The following is a 20756-nucleotide window of genomic DNA, read 5'->3' on the forward strand; positions in this document are numbered from 1 at the left end:
AGCAATAAGGCACATTGGGGTATGGTACAGTGCATTCGGGAAAGTATTCAGACCCCTTGAGTTTTTCAACATTGTTACGTCAGAACCTTATTCTAAAATTGATTAGTGCTTTTTCCCCTTCAATCTACACACAATACCCCATAACGACAAAGCAAAAACAGGTGTTTATTTTTTTTTGCAAATGTATAAAAAAACGTAAAATGATATTTACATAAGTATTCAGACCCTTTACTCAGTACTTTGCTGAAGCATCTTTGGCAGCGATTACAGCCTCGAGTATTCTTGGGTATGACGCTACAAGCTTGGCACATCTGTATTTGGGGAGTTTCTCACATTCTTCTCTGCAGATCCTCTCAAGCTCTGTCAGATTGGATGGGGAGCCTCGCTGCACAGCTATTTTCAGGTCTCTCCAGAGATGTTAAATCGGGTTCAAGTCCGGGCTCTGGCTGGTTCACTCAAGGACATTCAGAGTCCCTACCGCTGAAAAACATCCCCACAGCATGATGCTTCCATCACCATAGGGATGGTGCCAGGTTTCCTCCAGATGTGACACTTTGCATTCAAGCCATTGTTTCTCATGGTCAGAGTCCTTTAGGTGCCTTTTGGCAAACTCCAAGCGGGCTGTCATTTTGCTGAGGAATGGCTCACATCTGGCCACTCTACCATAAAGGCCTGATTGGTGTTGCAGAGATGGTTGTCCTTCTGGAAGGTTCTCCCATCTCCACAGAGGAACTCTGGAGCTCTGTCAGAGCGACCATAGGGTTCTTGGTCACCTCCCTGACCAAGGACTTTCTCCCCCGACTGCTAAGTTTGGCAAGGTGGCCAGCTCTAGGAAGAGTCTGGGTGGCTCCAAACTTCTTCTACTTAAGAATGATGGAGGCCACTGTGTTCTTGGGGACCTTCAATGTTGCACACATTTTTTGGTACCCTTCCCCAGATCTGTGCCTAGACACAATCCTGTCTCGAAGCACTAAGGACAATTCCTTCCACTTCATGGCTTAGTTTTTGCTCTGACATGCACTGTCAACTGTGGGACAGGGGTATTCCTTTCCAAATCATGTCCAATCAATTGAATTTACCACAGGTGGACTCCAAGTTGTAGAAACATCTCAAGGATGATCAATGTAAACAGGATGCACCTGAGCTCAATTTTGAGTCTCATGGCAAAGGCTCTGAATAGATAAGGTATTTCTGTTTTTTTTATTTTATAAATTTGCCAACATTTCTAAAAACCTATTTTCACTTTGTCATTATGGGGTAGTGTGCAGATTGATGAGTAATGTTTTTTATTTAATACATTTTAGAATAAGGCTGTAACGTAACAAAATGAGGAAAAAGTCCAAAGAGTCTGAATACTTTCCAAATGCACTGTATTATATCCAATGGTAGACTACAATGGCTTATAAGATAATAGGCTACTTGATGGCCAACAGAAGTAAACCTATCATTCTACACATGTAATGTCAGTTTCATTTCTTTTCCCCATAAAATAGAACCAAGCGAGGGAGTTCCATAACTTCCATTTCAAATTTCCACTCGGACAGTCCCCGAGACGCAAGAACTGAGCATGTATAAAACACTTCGCTTGATACCGTTTTCTTTAAGCAAAGTCAACATTAGAATGCAGTTTAAACCATCTCCGAGTGAATTCATGCAATGCGCTCTAGTGCGCCCAAAATCGTCTTCCAGTGCTTCTTCTCAGTTCTAGCGTGTTAACATATTTTATAGAAACGAGGTTCGAAAGAGGCGTCTCAATAACCACAATCTAAATAGCCTACCTACAACTGGTAAAAAGTTGTCGGGACGTGCTGCTCCCTCTCTCGCTCACGTGACTCAGCCAATAGCAGTAGCGCTCTCTCAACACACACACACCCCCCTTCCGGCTCACCCCACCACTTCAGCAAAAGCCTGTCTCACTGCCTGACAGTCAGCAGCAGGTCACAGTGAATGAATTAGATATTTAAAGAAATGCCATGGCGGACGCAGTGCAACTAAGAAATAGCGCAAAACCTGCAACCAATACATTTTTACCCGCGACAGTTTTCAAAGTAGACTAATTTGGCAGGAAAACCGCAAACATGCCAACACTGATTGCTCCTCAGTTGAGTTTACTTCACATTTAGGTAGCTAATGTAATGGATTTGTTTGCCATAAGTCTAGATACTGTAGCACTAGCTGTATTATGCCTACAACAGTGAAGTTTCAGCCCGCTAGGTAGGTGTATCCATACAGCATAGGCATATCTCTGGGTGACATGGACATCCCCATGCATGCACCTTATCAAAATATGACTAATTCAATATCGCACCCATTCTCTGGGCTCTGTCTTCAATCATAACCAGTAGTATCTACCAGGAATAATGAAACAGAATAATATTAGATGTTTGGTGAATCTATGAATTATGTATGACCACTGGAGTCTTTACCACTCAAAATATTTTTTAAAGAATATTTAGACATTTATTTCATCACTCAATCTTGCCAAAGCATTTTCTGTAGGAGGGGTTAGTACGAATTTAAAATTATTTATATGAATCTGGTCATGAACATATGCTGTTTGAAATTAACAAGGGAGAGGTTAAATGTAGGCTAAATCTGGCATAAGCTTATTCCCACACTTTAAAATAACTACGAAGACTAAGCTAGTCTTCGTATAGGCTATTCTCTCCATTGCGATACTGCTGCCCAGTTGAAGAGCTTGTGATCTCCATGCAGCACCAAGCGCCTTCGGAAAAGCACTGAGTTGCAATAGGAACTAAATTAAAGAGAATAGAACAGTCTTACATATGGATTTCAATAAACAAAATGTACGTATTCAAAATTATGTCTTCAGTCTATCACTTCAAAAATTAAAATGTTTATTTAGGCCTATCCCCCCCCCCCCCCAAAAAAATAGGTCTTCAACTTGTAGGCATTGCAATTTAAGCCATCATCGTGGGTACTGGTGTCTTGCAGAATAATTTTAGAACTCTGTGTTTTATAACTGTTTTTATTATAGGGCTCCCATTAAAAAGAGACCCTAACTCACAGGCCTCTAAATACATTTTAACCAAAATAGTTGAAGAAGCACTTGCTGTGGCTGATAGGGTAAACAGATCTGGCAATAGGAATAGGCTACAGATAGTCTTGACCATTTGGGACTCCTTGGCCATTTCACTTAGGACAGGTTAAAGCCAAGACTTAAATCAATATTTTGTCTTGTCTTATTTATTGATATGGATATAGCCTCTGTGTGATGGGGTTGTGCAATGCAAATGGCTATCACAACCCTATATACAGAATGGAATTCACTAATACAACAGTCAAAATGCCTTAAATAAAAGGCATACAGTCCGTGCTCCCAAATACTGGAAAAAGAGTGAAGCATTAAGTTACATGATCATCACAGTATCCCCACGCGGCTACAAACATATATTATGCAATTATATGGCCATTAAATAACACACAACAGCATGGCATATTTAAATAGCAGAATAGGCCTAAATCATATTTACTTATTTTGCAGCTCTGGAAGACCAGGCTCATGTCTATCTTTCTCACACAAGTAATTTGCTGAAGGCCCAAGCCTATACTACGCCATCTACTGGTATAACGTCATTATCGAATGCAGTTCTAAAACAAGCTCTACTTTTATTTTGGAAATGAAACCAGAAGCTGCAAAGCAACTAACATCTGGGCTAGAGTTCCTTGATTGACTATCTATCTAACTTTGACAAGCTACGTTCGGTTCATGTCCTTTGCAGATGCTCCACTACTGACAAAAGTTTGAAGGTATAAAAACAATCTGTAACCAAGTAAAGGGAGACGTAAAGTAAGAATTGAACGTGTAAATGGCCATTCATAGTCGTAAGTTAGGGTTTGTACTAGGGATGCACGATAGATCGGTGAACATGTCTGAATCGGACGATATTAACTAAAAATGCCAACATCGGAAATCGGCCCGATGTCTAGCTAAACGCCGATGTGAAAGACCAATGTCAAAGCTGACGTGCATACCTAAATAACGTAGACATATGACGTAATGACGGCACGTAAAATTTCACGCTACACAGCATGAAACACACCTAACCTAGCCCACAATGTCTGCTGTGTGGATCGAGCAGTCAACAAGTCGAGCAGTCATTTGAAAGAGTAAGAAGATTTCAGCGAGACAACTCAATAGGCTAACTGGGGAGGTGATTTCACACAGTCACAGTCCCGCTACAATGCTAATATTTGCGTAAACTCTTCAGAGTTGTGTTCTGTGGGTGTCACCGAGAAGACTGATACCCTATTTTATTGCTTCACATTCCAACCTTGTTTAACATCATCTACTCTAAATATGGCATAAATACAACACATAACCCGGTCCGGTCGAGCCTCACTAGCCAGATGAAGCTAGCTGGCTGCTTATAACGTTAGCTTTGTGCAACAGGGTTAAGAAGCTGACTAGCTATTTATTTTCATGAACTGAAGTTCAATTTCAATAGGCGAACAACAAGTGGCTACCTAGCTAATACTTACAAGGATTCCTAAATCATTGCTAGGAATATTGAAAATGACTGCAGTTTCTACTGGTCATTGTTTTCAGACTGGTTGTATTGGTGCTAGCTCGGTACCAAGCTAAAGCTAGCTAGCTACCCCAGAAGTTGCGGTCAAACAAATAATGCTTATTACCAATGCGGTATTGTAAACATCGTTTGTGGCCGATGTTTGCAGACTTTTTTGTACAGCTTTGACAGTGCTACTGATAGTAGTTGTGGCGCTTCAAATCAAATTTTATTAGTCACATGCGCCGAATACAAAAGGTGTAGACCTCACAGTGAAATGCTTACTTACGAGCCCCTAACCAACAATTTAGTTAAAAAAAAACTGATAAGAATAAGAAATAACAGTAACAAGTAATTAACAGCAGCAGTAAAATAACAATAGCGACACTATATACAGGGGGGTACCAGTACAGAGTCAATGTGCGGGGGCACCGGTTAGTTGAGGTAGTATGTACATGTAGGTAGAGTTATTAAAGTGACTATGCATAGATGATAACAGAGAGTAGCAGCGGTGTAAAAGAGGGGAGGGGGAGGTCATTGCAAATAGTCTGGGTAGCCATTTGATTAGATGTTCAGGAGTCTTATGGCTTGTGGGTAGAAGCTGTTAAGAAGCCTCTTGGACCTAGACTTGGCGCTCTGGTACCGCTTGCCGTGCGGTAGCAGAGAGAACAGTCTATGACTAGGGTGGCTGGAGTCTTTGACAATTTTTAGGGCCTTCCTCTGACACCGCCTGGTATAGAGGTCCTGGATGGCAGGAAGCTTGGCCTCGGTGATGTACTGGGGCGTTCACACTACCCTCTGTAGTGCCTTGCGGTCGGAGGCCGAGCAGTTGCCATACCAGGCAGTGATGCAACCAGTCAGGATGCTCTCGATGGTGCAGCTGTAGAACCTTTTGAGGATCTGAGGACCCATGCCAAATCTTTTCAGTCTCCTGAGAGGGAATAGGTTTTGTCATGCCCTCTTCACGACTGCCTTGGTGTGCTTGGACCATGTTAGTTTGTTGGTGATGTGGACGCCAAGGAACTTGAAGCTCTCAACCTGCTCCACTGCAGCCCCATTGATGAGAATGGGGGCGCGCTCGGGCCTCTTTTCTGTAGTTCACAATCATCTCCTTTGTCTTGATCACGTTGAGGGAGAGGTTGTTGTCCTGGCACGACAGAAAGGTTGATTGTCAAGGAAAATTAATTCCATTATCTTGGCTTTAATGGATTTCGCCTTTGAGTTGTCTCGCTGAAATGTTCTTACTCTTTCAAATGACTGCTCAACTTGTTGACTGCTCGTTCCACAAAGCAGACATTGTGGGCTAGGTTAGGAATGCTGTGTTGCACAAAATTTTACATGGCGTCATGTACCTACGTTATATAGGTATGCAAGTCAGCTTTGACATCGGTTTATGATCGTAACCATTTACATATGGATTTCCTTACGATACGCATGTTCAACCTTTTGGCTGCTATCTCGCTCCATACCTAGCTAATAGCTAGCTATCCAGTGTGAACCTAGAGAGGCATACGGTTAGCTCAGCCAGGTCGTTCAAGATTGACGTAGAAATTGGACGTCTATCCATGACCTGAGGACGTTGAGAAATGTCTTAAAAAGTGAGCCAGGTTGCATGTTCGATCACAGTCGTGGACAGTTTTTTTTTTTACACTGGTTTTTATTTTCTGTTTGAACCCTAACCTTAACCATTCGGAATGAGTGCCTAAACCTAACTTATACTTTTTAAGTTTGGATAAATGGACAGCTAGAGCAACAATAACACTTCGAAATGTGAAGTTTCAAGCAACTTCGATTTTTTTTTGTACGTTTGTAGAATGTGCATATACGTCTAATTCTGCTGTGAGAGATCTTGTTGGGTTAGCGAGCAACACTATGACAATCTCAAAACAACAACAACAACAAACCTAACCAATGCACACTCAATTGACATTAGCCAGGGAACTGAGATCATTCAGATATTTAAACCCAGGGACTGTTCAGACACGAGGATTATTAATAATCGTGCTAAATACCATAGTTATGGATGGTGCAAAGCTTAGCTAGCTACTTGTGGCTGCTCTGTTACACGATGCAAGTGTGAACGCATGAACAAAACGTTCCACTCATATGTGTAGGGGGAACGTTTTTGATATAACCGGTGACGTGGTGGATACATATTGATAGCTAGCTAACTTGCATGCAGCTGGCTTGACGTTGTCCGAGCTAGCTACCAAAGGTCGACTGACAGTGACAGTCATCACATCACGTAGCTAGCGAACTACCGTATCGAAGTGTTGTGTATTGCTAGCTAATGTATCCAATGTTAGTAAGCAAGCTGGATGTGAGTGGCTGGCTCAGCTAACATTAGCAAACAAGCTAACGTTGATGTCACATAACTAGCTATACATTAGTTAGTTTAGATAGCTAGCCACGTTAGCTGAAAACAATGTCAGCAAGAACTCTATGTAGCTTTCATATGTAAATATGTGATGAGAGCAAATATATCTGTAAACTTGCAAGCTAGGTAACGTTAGCAATAGCATCATTGCGAGAACAATGTTAGCTTCATAGCTAGCTAGCTAAGTTAGTGTTTTTGACAGAAGACCGTGTTATCTTCTTCTCTGATGTGTCTCACTTCAAACATTTTAACTATTTCAATGCATAAACAGTAAAACAAAGAGATCATGAAGCTAACTTACCTGCAAGGGCAAGAATCTGTGCTTTTCCCGGCTGGCCTGCACCATTCTCTTCTGTTCTGAGAACCAGATACACCTGATTATCAAAATCTGTTTTGTGCAGAGGTCTAAAATCTTTCACATTTGAAGCAGGTAAAGCGTAGCACATATCGTCTTCCAAGAACCTCACAAAAGCATACATTATTTTTCTTTGGTCCTTTACTTTGATTTGGTTGACAGTTTTCCCTCTAAGTATAAGTATTTAAACAAATATAAAGTGGAATTGGGAAGGGTTTCTATTCTGCCCTCTGCTACTCTGGCCTGGTCTACATCACTTCAGGAAATTTGCCGCGCGCTCCATCACAAGACATTGCTAATGGAGAGAAGAATAAACTAATATTTTCTTCATCAAAATTAAATGTAAAATAAATTCATGAAATAATTTAATAAAATAAAATATATATTTACTGACAGAGTACACATTATCAACACAGGGCACACATAATATCCTACAGTAAAGGCATGGGCAGGAATTCAGTCAAACCCGCGCGAAAATGACAGTGTTTGCGCCATAACGTGATTTAACATTTTTTTATGCTTTCCCCAAAAAAATTGTAGGGGGCGGGGGCACAAAACGTGATTGATTTAAAGTCTTCCCCTTACTGTAACTCAAAAGGATATGCAGGATATTACCTTGTTTGTGATTGTGACTGTCTGTGATAAATCACACATTTGTCATCACAGAAGTTTAATCTAAAGGAATCTTTATTTTGGTGTTTGTACATATGGAAATCATAGTTTGAAATACAATAAAAGTCAACTTCCTAAACTACTGGGGATATTCAAGAAACATGGTTCCTAGTGAGCTGACTAATATTTCAGCTTTTTTCCTGCTGTTTCTTTCCAGATACTTCCAGTTAAAGACATGGCATTTCCACAAACCAATCATTAGTGTAATCAATACATTCACCTATTACTTTCATTCTGCCTCTGTAGGTCCCATTGAGTCCTCAACCCCCTGGAATGAAACCAAGAGAAGAGAAGAAGGGCCACAGAGATGATTATCTGGTCTGATCTCTGATTCTATTTGTCTGTGGGCGTACAAGTGTGTCTCAGTCAATGTGTTGCCTGGTGTACCTTTTCTTCACACTAGATGACAAAAGCCATCTGACAGAAAGGAAACTCTTTGTTATAGTAAAATAGTCAGGCTGTTACACAATGGAATGGATTTCTTCACTTGTACTTTAATAGAGAGTAGCATAGTCGATAAATGGCACTAACAATTTCGTTCTGCTTCGCCTGTCGTAATTGAAAAGTAACTGATGCAGAACTTGGATGCCTTTTCTACTCTGTTATTTAATTTCATTTTTTGATTCAGATCAGACATCAAGGCTCGGGGCATAGGTTGCTGTAATTTCACTTATGAGTTTCCTCTTGCTGAGGGTTCTGAGAGTTATTGTCCAGTGGAGATGTTTTCTGACGGAGAATGAGGACAGGTAACCAGTTGGCTATTTCAATTGTTGTACTAGAGGTTGATCTCCTATTTCAATGTGGTACCTAGATACTACCGCTGTAACCCCAATGGGGATCTCTCTGGGCAGCTAAAATATTCTCTGTAGTGTACATGTGAGTGGGAAACAGTACCAAAATAAAGTGCTAAGTAATACACTGATATACACTGAGTGTAAAAAACATGACATAGACTGATCAGAATAATCCAGGTGAATGCTATGATCCCTTATTGATGTCACCGGTAAAATCCACTTCAATCAGTGAAGGGAAGGAGACAGGTTAAAGAAGGATTTTTAAGCCTTGAGATAATTGAGACATGGATTGTGTATGTGTGCCATTCAAACGGTGAATGGGCAAGACAAAATATCTAAGTGCCTTTAAACGGTGTATGGTTGTAGGTGCCAGGCATACTGGTTTGAGTGTCAAGAACTGCAAAGCTGCTGGGTTTTTCACGCTCAACAGTTTCCTGTGTGTATAAAGAATGGTACACCATCCAGCTAACTTGACACCCCTGTGGGAATCGTTGGGGTCAACCTGGGCTATCATCCCTGTGGAACGCTTTCGACACCTTGTAGAGTCCATGCCCCAATGAATTGTGGCTGTTCAGAGGGCAAAAGGGGGTGCAACTCAATATTTGGAAGGTGTCCCTAATGTTTTGTGCACTCAGTGTAAATTGCTAACATTCATAGTTAAATGAGTTGTGTATCAGTTAAGCGTCAATCATCCTGGGATAAGACAACGAGAAAAACAAAATTACTTTCTGAAACCCTGAAATAGAAAGACAAAGGACACTTGTACAGGGCTTTAATAAACTAGACCAGTGAGCATCACTGGTAGGCAAGATTTCAGCAGCTTCTCATCTCCAATGTCTCCAATGGAGGATTACTGTTAATCTAATCTACTGTCCAATGGCTAGGTCCTCAAGCCGGTGTCTGGCACAATAAAACAGCTCAATTCCAGGAGCTGTTGTTTTGAAGTGTCTCAGGCTTAAGACTGAACTTCCTCTGTTCTACTTCAAGCTACCTGACCCCCAGCATGTGTCTTAACAGATCTGCACACTAATTCTAAACACTGCACTCACTGTGGCATGAGAATAGATATACTTAAAACCATTAAAACTACAAACCAAAAGTAGGCTGCCATATGTAAAAATGACATTACACAAGAAACTGTGTAGACTGACGTTTCCCCACCCTTAAATACATAAAAGCAGCATGTTAAATACACCTTTATAGCACAGTTAGAAGGTAATACAATGAGTACAAAATCTATCCCCTCAGTGGTATTAACAGAGAAGTTGGGCTACATGAAGGTTGAATTTTCCTGAAGGTTTGGGAGCAGTTAACACTGTAAACTTTAGTCAGTGTAGAGTCAGACATCATGTCCTGCCAATTAGCTCCTCGCTGCCTCTCTCATTTATCTTTATTGGTGATACATTACCCTGTATTAAAAAGAGACATGGGATAATAGCAATAATGATGATGATGGAATTAGACTGCTGAGACGGACGTCATCTCGTTGTGCCTGGAATTCAAAAGGGCTTCGCATATGTTCACAGCAGGTCTTTAGTCCCTTCACGCCTGTGTGTTGGTAAAAACGCTGTGATGCTAGGGATGCATTAACATTAGAGCACAGCCAATCAAAACAAAGCACCTGTTCCAATATGTGCGATGGACAGACGCTCGCACAGGTGTGCCTGATGGCAGGCTGGGTTTGACGCCAGCAGGCTGGCATGCAGAACGCCACAGCCTTTGCCAGGCAAATGAGCATACAGCAGGGACAGCAGGATAATTTGGTGAACTAATCGAAATATGCGTTAAAGGGATACTTCGGGATATTGTCAATGCATCCCTTCCCCAGGGTCAGATTAACTTGTGGATACCATTTTTATGTCTCTGTGTCCAGTATGAAGGAAGTTAGAGGTAGTTTTGTGAGCCAATGCATAACTAGCATTAGTGCATTGGCTGAGAGTCTATGGGTATCTACTAGCATCTGACTCTGGGGAAGTAAAGGGCCTAATTGCCAAAATCCCAAAGTATCAAATAAAATAAAATGTTATTTGTCACATGCTTTGTAAACAACAGGTGTAGACTAACAGTGAAATGCTTACATACGGTCCATTCAAAACAATGAAGAGAGAACTAACTATTTAGCAGTCTTATGGCTTGGAAGTAGAAGTTGTTCAGGGTCCTGTTGATTCCAGACATTGTGTAGCAGAGAGAAGAGTCTATGACTTGGGTGGCTGGAGTCTTTGATAATTTTTAGGACCTTCCTTTGACACCACCTGGTAGAGAGGGCCTGGATGCCAGGGAGCTCGGCTCCAGTGATTTACTGGGCCGTACGCATTACACTCTGTAGCGCCTTGTGGTCGGATGCCAAGCAGTTGACATACCAAGCGGTTGACATACCAAGCGGTGATGAAGCCAGTCAAGATGCTCTCAATGGTGCAGCTGTAGAACTTTTTGAGGATCTGAGGGCCCATGCCAAATCTTTTCAGCCTCCAGAGGGGGAAGAGGTGTTGTCGTGCTCTCTTCACGACTATATTGATGTGTGTGGACCATGATAGATCCTTAGTGATGTGGACACCGAGGAACTTCAAGCACTTGACCCGCTCCACTACAGCCCCGTCAATGTGAATGGGGACATACTCGGCCCTCCATTTCCTGTAGTCAGCGATCAGCTCCTTTGTCTTTCTTGAGCTTGAGGGAGAGGTTGTTTTCCTGGCATCACACTGCCAGGTCTCTGACCTCCTACCTATAGGATGTCTTATAATTGTCGGTAATCAGGCCTACCACCTTCATGTTTTTAGCAAACTTAATGATGGTGTTGGAGTTGTGCAGTCGTGGGTGAACAGGGAGTACAGAAGGGGACTAAGCACACACTCGAGGGAACCTCATGTTGAGGGTCATCATGGCGGATGTGTTGTTGCCTACCCTATCCACCTGGGGCGGCCCTTCAGGAAGTCCAGGATCCAGTTGCAGAGGGAGATGTTTAATCCTAGGGTCAGTTTAGGGATGAGCTTGGAGGGCACAATGGTGTTGAACGCTGAACAGCATCCTCAGGTAGGTGTTCCTGTTGTCCAGATGGGAAAGGGCAGTGTGGATTGCAATAGAGATTGCATCATCTGTGGATCTGTTGGGGCGGTACGCAAATTAGAGTGGGTCCAGGGGGTCTGGGAATATGGTGTTGATGTGAGCCATGACCAGCTTTTCAAAGCTTTTCATGGCTACAGATGTGAGTGCTACGGGGCGATAATCATTTAGAAAGGTTACCTTGGCGTTCTTGGGCACACAGACTATGGTGGTCTGCCTGACAAATGTAAGTATTACAGACTGGGTCAGGGAGAGGTTGAAAATGTCAGAAGACACTTGCCTGCTGGTCAGCGCAAGCTCTGAGTATGCGTCCTGGTAATCCATCTGGCCCTGCGGCCTTGTGAATGTTTACCTGTTTAAAGGTCTTACTCACATCGACTACGGAGAGCGCGATCACACAGTCATCCGAAACAGCTGGTGCTCTCATGCATGGTTCAGTGTTGCTAGCCTCGAAGCGAGCATAGAAGGTATTTAGCTTGTCTGGTAGGCTAGCGTCAGTGAACAGATCGTGGCAGGGTTTCCCTTTGTAATCTGTGATAGTTTGCAAGACCTGTCACATCTGACGAGCGTCAGAGCCGGTGTAGTAGGAATTGATCTTGGTCCTGTATTGACGCTTTACCCGTTTGATGGTTCGTCGGAGGGTGTAGCGGAATAGTTTCCTGCTCCTTGAAAGCGTAGGCTCTAGCCTTTAGCTCAGTGCGGATATTGCCTGTAATCCATGGCTTCTGGTTGGGATATGTACGTACGGTCACTGTGGGGACCACGACGTCGATGCACTTATTAATGAACCCGGTGCCATTGGATGAATCCAAGAACCTATTCCAGTCTGTGCTAGTGAAACAGACCACTTCCGTATTGAGCGCATCACTGGTACTTCCTCTGAGTTTTTTCTTGTAAAGCAGGAATCATGAGGATAGAGAAATGGTCAGATTTGCTGAATGGAGGGTGAGGGAGAGCTTTGTACTGTATGTGTCTCTGTGTGTGGAGTAAAGGTGATCTAGAGTTTTTTCACCTTTAGTTGCACAGGTGAAATGCTGGTAGAAATGAGGTAAAACGGATTTCAGGTTTCCTGCATTAAAGTCACCGGCCACTAGGAGCGCCGCCTCTGGTTGAGCATTTTCTTCTTTGCTCATGGCCCTATACATCTTGTTGGGTGTGGTTTTACAGGCCAGCAACGGTTGGCGGAGGTACAGTTGAAGTTGGAAGTTTACATACACTTAGGTTGGAGTCATTAAAACTCGTTTTTCAACCGCTCCACAAATTTCTTGTTAACAAACTATAGTTTTGGCAAGTCGGTTAGGACATCTACTTTGTGCATGACACAAGTAATTTTTCCAACAATTGTTTACAGACAGATTATTTCACTTATAATTCACTGTATCACAATTCCAGTGGGTCAGAAGTTTACGTACACTAAGTTGACTGTGCCTTCAAACAGCTTGGAAAATTCCAGAAAAATATGTAATGGCTTTAGAAGATTCTGATAGGAATTTGAGTCGAATTGGGAGGTGTTACCTGTGGATGTTTTCAAGGCCCTACTTTCAAACGCAGTGCCTTTTTGCTTGACATCATGGGAAAATCAAAAGAAATCAGCCAAGACCTCAGAAAAAAAATTGTAGACCTCCACAAGTCTGGTTCATCATTGGGAGCATTTTCCAAAAGCCTGAAGGTACCACATTCATCTGTACAAACAATAGTACGCAAGTATAAACACCATGGGACCATGCAGCCGTCATACCGCTCAGGAAGGAGACGCGTTCTGTCTCCTAGAGATTAACATACTTTGGTGCGAAAAGTGCAAATCAATCCCAGAACAACAGCAAAGGCCCTTGTGAAGATGCTGAAGGAAACCGGTACAAAAGTATCTATATCCACAGTAAAACGAGTCCTATATCGACATAACCTGAAAGGCCGCTAAGCAAGGAAGAAGCCACTGCTCCAAAACGCCATGAAAAAGCCAGACTACGGTTTGCAACTGCACATGAGGACAAAGAACATACTTTTTGGAGAAATTTCCTCTGGTCTGATAAAACAAAAATAGAACTGTTTGGCCATAATGACCATCATTATGTTTGGAGGAAAAAGGGGGAGGCTTGCAAGCCGAAGAACACCATCCCAACCGGGAAGCACGGGGGTGGCAGCATCATGTTGTGGTGGTGCTTTGCTGCAGGTGGGACTGGTGCACTTCACAAAATAGATGGCATCATGAGGCAGGAAAATTATGCGGATATATTGACGAAACATCTCAAGACATCAGTCAGGAAGTTAAAGCTTGGTCGCAAATGGGTCTTCCAAATGGCCAATGACCGCAAGCATACTTCCAAAGTTGTGGCAAAATGGCTTAAGGACAACAAAGTCAAGGTATTGAAGTGGCCATCACAAAGCCCTGACCTCAATCCTATAGAACATTTGTGGGCAGAACTGAAAAAGCTGGTGCAAGCAAGGAGGCTCAGTTACACCAGCTGTCAGGAGGAATGGGCCAGAATTCACTCAACTTATTATGGGAAGCTTGTGGAAGGTTACCCGAAACGTTTGACCCAAGTTAAACAATTTAAAGGCAATGCTACTGTAACGGCAGTCTATTTCTTCCTCCTCCTCGGACGAGGAGAGGCGAGAAGGATCGGAGGACCAATGTGCAGAGTGGTAAGTTTCCATGATTTTAATATTCACGAAAACAAGACACGATACAAAATAACAAACGAACTAACCGTAACAGTCCCGTGTGGCACAAACACTGACACAGGAAACAAACACCCACAAACCAAACATGAAACCCCGGCTGCCTAAGTATGATTCTCAGTCAGGGACAACGATTGACAGCTGCCTCTGATTGAGAATCATACCAGGCCGAACACAAAATCCCAACATAGAAAAACACACATAGACAACCCACCCCAACTCACGCCCTGACCATACTAAATAAATACAAACAAGGGAAATAAGGTCAGGAACGTGACAGAACCCCCCCCCCCCGTCAAGGTGCGGACTCCGGACGCACCACCTAAAACTCTAGGGGAGGGTCTGGGTGGGCGTCTGTCGCCGGTGGCGCTCTGGCGCGGGACGTGGACCCCACTTCACCATTGTTTTTGTCCACTTCTTTAACCGCCCCCGTGGCCTCTTATGAGCGGCGATCCTCGCCGCCGACCTTGGCCTGGGGACCCTAGCCATGGGTCCCGAATGGACAGGATACTCCGGCAGCGCCAGAGTAAAAGGCAATTCCGGCATCGCCGGCTTGACAGGCAGCTCTGGCAGCTCCCGGCTGACTGACGGCTCCGGCAGGTCCTGGCTGACTGACGCGGCTGGCAGGTCCTGGCTGACTGACGGCTCTGGCAGGTCCTGGCTGACTGACTCTGGCAGCTGGCTGGCTGGCGGCTCTGGCAGCTCCTGGCTGGCTGGCGGCTCTGGCAGCTCCTGACTGGACGGACGGCTCTAGCGGCTCCTGACTGACGGACGGCTCTAATGGCTCGGGACAGACGGGCGGCTCTGACGGCTCGGGACAGACGGGCGGCTCAGATGACGCTGGGCAGGCAGGCAGCTCAGACGGCGCTGGGCAGGCAGGCAGCTCAGACGGCGCTGGGCAGGCAGGCAGCTCAGACGGCGCTGGGCAGACGGGCAGCTCAGACGGCGCTGGGCAGGCAGGCAGCTCAGACGGCGCTGGGCAGGCAGGCAGCTCAGACGGCGCTGGGCAGGCAGGCGGCTCAGACGGCGCTGGGCAGGCAGGCAGCTCAGACGGCGCTGGGCAGGCAGGCAGCTCAGACGGCGCTGAGCAGGCAGGCAGCTCAGACGGCGCTGGGCAGACAGGCAGTTCAGATGGCGCTGGACAGATGAGAGACTCTGGCTGCGCTGGAGAAGAGGAAGGCTCTGGCAGCGCTGGATAGGCGGGAGCAACTGTAGAGATAAGCCGGAGAGACAGCCTGGTGCGGGGGGCTGCCACCGGAGGACTGGTACGTGGAGGTGGCACCGGATATACCGGACCGTGAAAGAGTACAAAAGCTCTTGAGCACCGAGCCTGCCCAACCTTACCTGGTTGAATGTTCCCCGTAGCCCTGCCAGTGCGGCGAGGTGGAATAGCCCGCACTGGGCTATGCTGGTGAACCGGGGACACCATTCGTAAGGCTGGTGCCATGTACGCCGGCCCGAGGAGACGCACTGGAGACCAGATGTGTTGAGCCGGCTTCATGGCACCCGGCTCGATGCCCACTCCAGCCCGGCCAGTGCGGCGAGGTGGAATAGCCCGCACTGGGCTAAGCACGCGTACTGGGGACACCGTGCGCTCCACCGCATAACACGGTGCCTGACCAGTACGACGCCCTCTCACTCCACGGTAAGCACGGGGAGTTGGCTCAGGTCTCCTACCCGGCTTAGCCACACTCCGCGTGTGCCCCCCCCAAGAAATGTTTGGGTCTGACTCTCGGGCTTCCAACCGCGTCGCCGCGCTGCCTCCTCATACCAGCGCCTCTCTGCCTTCGCTGCCTCCAACTCTGCTTTGGGACGGCGATATTCCCCTGGCTGAGCCCAGGGTCCCTTGCCGTCCAGAAACTCCTCCCAAGTCCATGAGTCCTGTGTCCTCTGCCGCTGCTGCTGCTGTCCTTTACCACTCTGCTTGGTCCTTTGGTGGTGGGTGTTTCTGTAACGGCAGTCTATTTCTTCCTCCTCCTCGGACGAGGAGAGGTGAGAAGGATCGGAGGACCAATGTGCAGAGTGGTAAGTTTCCATGATTCCAGGAACGTGACAGCTACCAAATACTAATTGAGTGTATGTAAACTTCTGACCCACTGGGAATGTGATGAAAGAAATAAAAGCTGAAATAAATCATTCTCTCTACTATTATTCTGACATTTCACCTTCTTAAAATAAAGTGGTGATCCTAACTGTCCTAAAACAGGACATTTTTACTAGGATTAAATGTCAGGAATTGTGAAAAACTGAGTTTAAATGTATTTGGCTGAGGTGTATGTAAACTTCCGACTTGAACTGTAAATAGACAGCTATTTGTATTTATTATGGATCCCCATTAGCTGCTGCCTTCCTGGGGTCCTGCAAAATAAAGGCAGTTATATACAATTTTAAAAACATTACAATACATGCATTACAGAATTCACAACACACTAAGTGTGTGCCCTCAGACCTATACTCCACTTCCACATATCTACACTGCAAAATCCATGTGTACGTGTGTGTATAGTGTGTATGTTATCATGTGTGTGTATGCATGTGTCTGTGCCTATGTTTGTGTTGCTTCACAGTCCCCGCTGTTCCATAAGGTGTATTTTTACCTGCTTTTAAGTCTGATTCTACTGCTTGCATCAGTTACTTGATGTGGAATAGAGCTCCATGTAGTTATTGCTCTATGTAGTACTGTGCACCTCCCATAGTCTGTTCTGGACTTGGGGACTGTGAAGAGACCTCTGGTGGCATGTCTTGTGGGGTATGTATGGGTGTGCTAGTATTTTTAACAGACAGCTCTGTACATTTAGCTTGTGAACATCTCTTACAAAAACAAGTAATGATGAAGTCAATCTCTCTTCCACTTTGATCCATGAGAGATTTACATGCATGTCGTTAATGTGTACTTTTAAGGGCCAACCGTGCTGCTCTGTTCTGAGCCAACTGCAATTTTCCCAAGTCCCTCTTTGTAGCACCTGACCACACTACTGAACAGTAGTATAGGTGCGACAAAACTATGGCCTGTAGAACTTGCCTTGTTGATAGCATTGTTAAGAAGGCAGAGCAGCGCTTTATTATGGACAAACTTCTCCCCATCTTAGCTACTGTTGTATCTATATGTTTTGACCATGACAGTTTACAATCCAGGGTTACTCCAAGCAGTTTAGTCCCCTCAACTTGCTCAATTTCCACATGATTCATTACGAGATGTAGTTGAGGTTTAGGGTTTAGTGTATGATTTGTCCCAAATACAATGCTTTTAGTTTTGGAAATATTTAGGACTAACTTATTCCTTGCTACCCATTCCGAAACTAACTGCAGCTCTTTGTTAAGTGTTGCAGTCATTTCAGTCACATAGTAGCTAACGTATATACAGTAGTGTTAAGTCATCCACATACATAAACACACTGGCCTTACTCAAAGCCAGTTGCATGTCGTTAGTAAAGATTGAAAAATGCAAGGGGCCTAAACAGCTACCCTGGGGAATTCCTGATTCTACCTGGATTATGTTTGAGAGGCTTCCATTAAAGAACACCCTCTGGGTTCTGTTAGACAAGTAACTCTTTATCCACATTATAGCAGGGGGTATAAAGCCATAACACATACGTTTTTCCAGCAGCAGACTATGATCGATAATGTCAAAAGCTGCACTGAAGTCTAACAAGACTGTACCACAATAATTTTATCATCAATTTCTCTCAGCCAATCATCAGTCAAGTGCGTAACTGCTGAGCTTGTTGAGTGTCCTTCCCTATATGCATGCTGAAATTCTGTTGTCAATTTGTTTACTGTGAAATAGTATCATTGTATCTGGTCAAACACCATTTTTTCCAGAAGTTTACAAAGGGTTGGTAACAGGCTGGTCGGTCAGCTATTTGAGCCAGTAAAGAGGGTTTTACTATTCTTGGGTAGCGGAATGATTTTAGCTTCCCTCCAGGCCTGAGGGCACCCACTTTCCAGTAGGCTTAAATTGAAGATGTGGCAAATAGGAGTGGCAATATCATCCACTATTATCCTCAGTAATTTTCCATCCAGATTGTCAGACCCCGGTGGCTTGTCATTGTTGATAAACAACAATATCTTTTTCACCTCTTCCACACTGACTTTACGGAATTCAAAAGTACAATTCTTGTCTTTCATAATTTGGTCAGATATACTTGGATGTGTAGTGTTGCTGGCATGTCATTCCTAAGTTTGCTTATCTTGCCAATGAAAAAGTCATTAAAGTAGTTGGCAACATCAGTGGGTTTCGTGATAAATGAGCCATCTGATTCAATGAATGATGGAGCCGAGTTGGCTATTTCCCTCAAAATGTAATTTAAGGTGCTACAAAGCGTTTTACCCTCATTCTTTATATCATTTATCTTTGTTTCATAGTATAGTTTATTTACATTTTTCTTTAGCTTAGTCACATGATTTCTTAATTTGCAGTACGTTTGCCAATCAGTTGGGCTGCCAGACTTATTTGCCATACATTTAGCCTCATCCCTCTCAACCATACAATTTTTAAATTCCTCATCAATCCAAGGGGATTTAACAGTTTTTACAGTCATTTTCTTGAAGGGTGCATGCTTATTAGTAACTGGAATAAGCAATTTCATAAATGTGTCAAGTGCAGTATCTGGTTGCTCCTCATTACACACACCAGACCAGCAAATATTCTTTACATCATCAACATATGAATCACTACAAAACTAGTAGTGAACTGTTAGTGAACTGTTTTGATGTCCAGAAGCTCTTTTCAGTCATAGGAAACGATGGCGGAAACATTATGTACAACGACAGTTAAGATCAGCGCATAAAAACACACAAAATAGTACAATTGGTCAGGAGCCTGTAAAACGGCCGCTATTCCCACCAGCGCCATTACCACCAAAAAAGAACAAAAACAAAAGTATCCCTTTAAGATCACAAGTGTAAGGTAAACACTCACAGGAAATGAGGGTACGTGTCACGTGTGCTCCCTCTCCGGCCTCTAGGTCACCAGGCTGCTAGTTACGGCGCACACCTGTCACCATCATTACGCGCATCTGCACATAATGACACTCACCTGGACTCCATCACCTCTTTGATTATCTGCCCTATATATGTCACTCCCTTTGGTTCCTTCCCCAGGCGTCATTGTTTCTGTTTCATGTCTGTGCGTTGTTCGTGTCTCTTGTTTTGTATTATGTTTTCATTTATTTATGAAAATGCTCACTCCCTGAACTTGCTTCCAGACTCTCAGCGCACATTGTTACAGTATGGAAGTGAATCCAAGATGTATTTTTTAAAACTTGGGTGAGCCTATTGATCAAGGGACTATTTACATAACAATTATGTTTTTTACATTTTAAGTATGGTCATAGTGTTCCTTTATTTTGCTTCTTAATTAGCACTTCATAAATAATTAATTGGCCATGAAAGTAGTCAGTTTCCAATTAAAAAAAGTGATAGCCCATGAAATGAACAGTGGCCCCCAATAGGCTGAGGGACATTAATTACTAGTGTGGGTTGACCAAAGACAGACTTCAAAACTGACAGCAAGAGCACGAACAAACTTTGTCTAACTCCTTCATTAAATATGTAGAGAGGTATCATTGCTCCCCCTGCCTACAGTGTATTCTCACTGATACGCCAGAGGACATTGATCTTTTCTTAAAAGAACAAATGACTGCCGCAGAAATAGTGATCACATTTCAGCGCCAAACTATTCAGTTCATTAGGGCCACTCTTCCCCCTGGGTATTTTGTATTGATTGGCGAGGGCAGTGGTGGAAAAAGTACCCAATTGTCATACTTGAGTAAAAGTCACCCAGTAAAATACTACTTGAGTAAAAGTCTAAAAGTATTTGGTTTTAAGTATACTTAGGTATAAATCATTTCAAAGTGCTTATATTAAGCAAACCAGACAGCACAATGTTTTTTTATTTACGGATAGCCAGGGTGTAACGCTCTTAGGCGTAGTGGGTGCGGAGTCAGGCGCAGAGGCAGAAGGTACAGAAATAGTGCTTTATTTACGCACAGGACAATCGTACGCGCCAAGCTACTGGGCGCACAACGCGATCGCCCGAAACCAGGACAAAACAAGTCCGGAGGAAAACCCACAACTGAGACGCACTACCACACAATAACACAGTAGGAAAAACAAGCCCGCACAAAGAGTAGGCGGGCCTACCGGCTTAAATAGCCCAACTAAAAAACCTAAACAAGAAACAGGTGTAACTAATAAGACAAAACCAACAGAAAAGGAAAAGGGATCGGTGGCAGCTAGTAGACCGGTGACGACGACCGCCGAGCGCCACCCGAACAGGAAGAGGAGCC

At 44.0% G+C, this 20756-nt stretch overlaps 1 protein-coding gene across 8 annotated transcripts in view; it reads right to left on the reverse strand.

The window, feature by feature from the left end:
* Positions 1-20756, reverse strand: part of bend5 (BEN domain containing 5) — a 444711-nt gene that overhangs the window by 128730 nt on the left and 295225 nt on the right. Inside the window, exon 1 of one of the 8 annotated variants that reach the window (XM_024003943.2) lies at positions 7208-7528. The exons of 6 other annotated variants lie outside the window; for them this stretch is intronic. In XM_024003943.2, coding sequence (XP_023859711.1) covers positions 7208-7385 — 178 coding nt within the window. In that variant the 5' untranslated portion in view covers positions 7386-7528. Of the gene's footprint in view, positions 1-7207; positions 7532-20756 lie in introns of those variants that run through there. One more of the 8 variants, XM_024003945.2, reaches the window with a different exon arrangement.

Source organism: Salvelinus sp. IW2-2015, linkage group LG16 (genome assembly GCF_002910315.2).
Source record: "Salvelinus sp. IW2-2015 linkage group LG16, ASM291031v2, whole genome shotgun sequence".
Lineage (NCBI taxonomy): Eukaryota > Metazoa > Chordata > Actinopteri > Salmoniformes > Salmonidae > Salvelinus > Salvelinus sp. IW2-2015.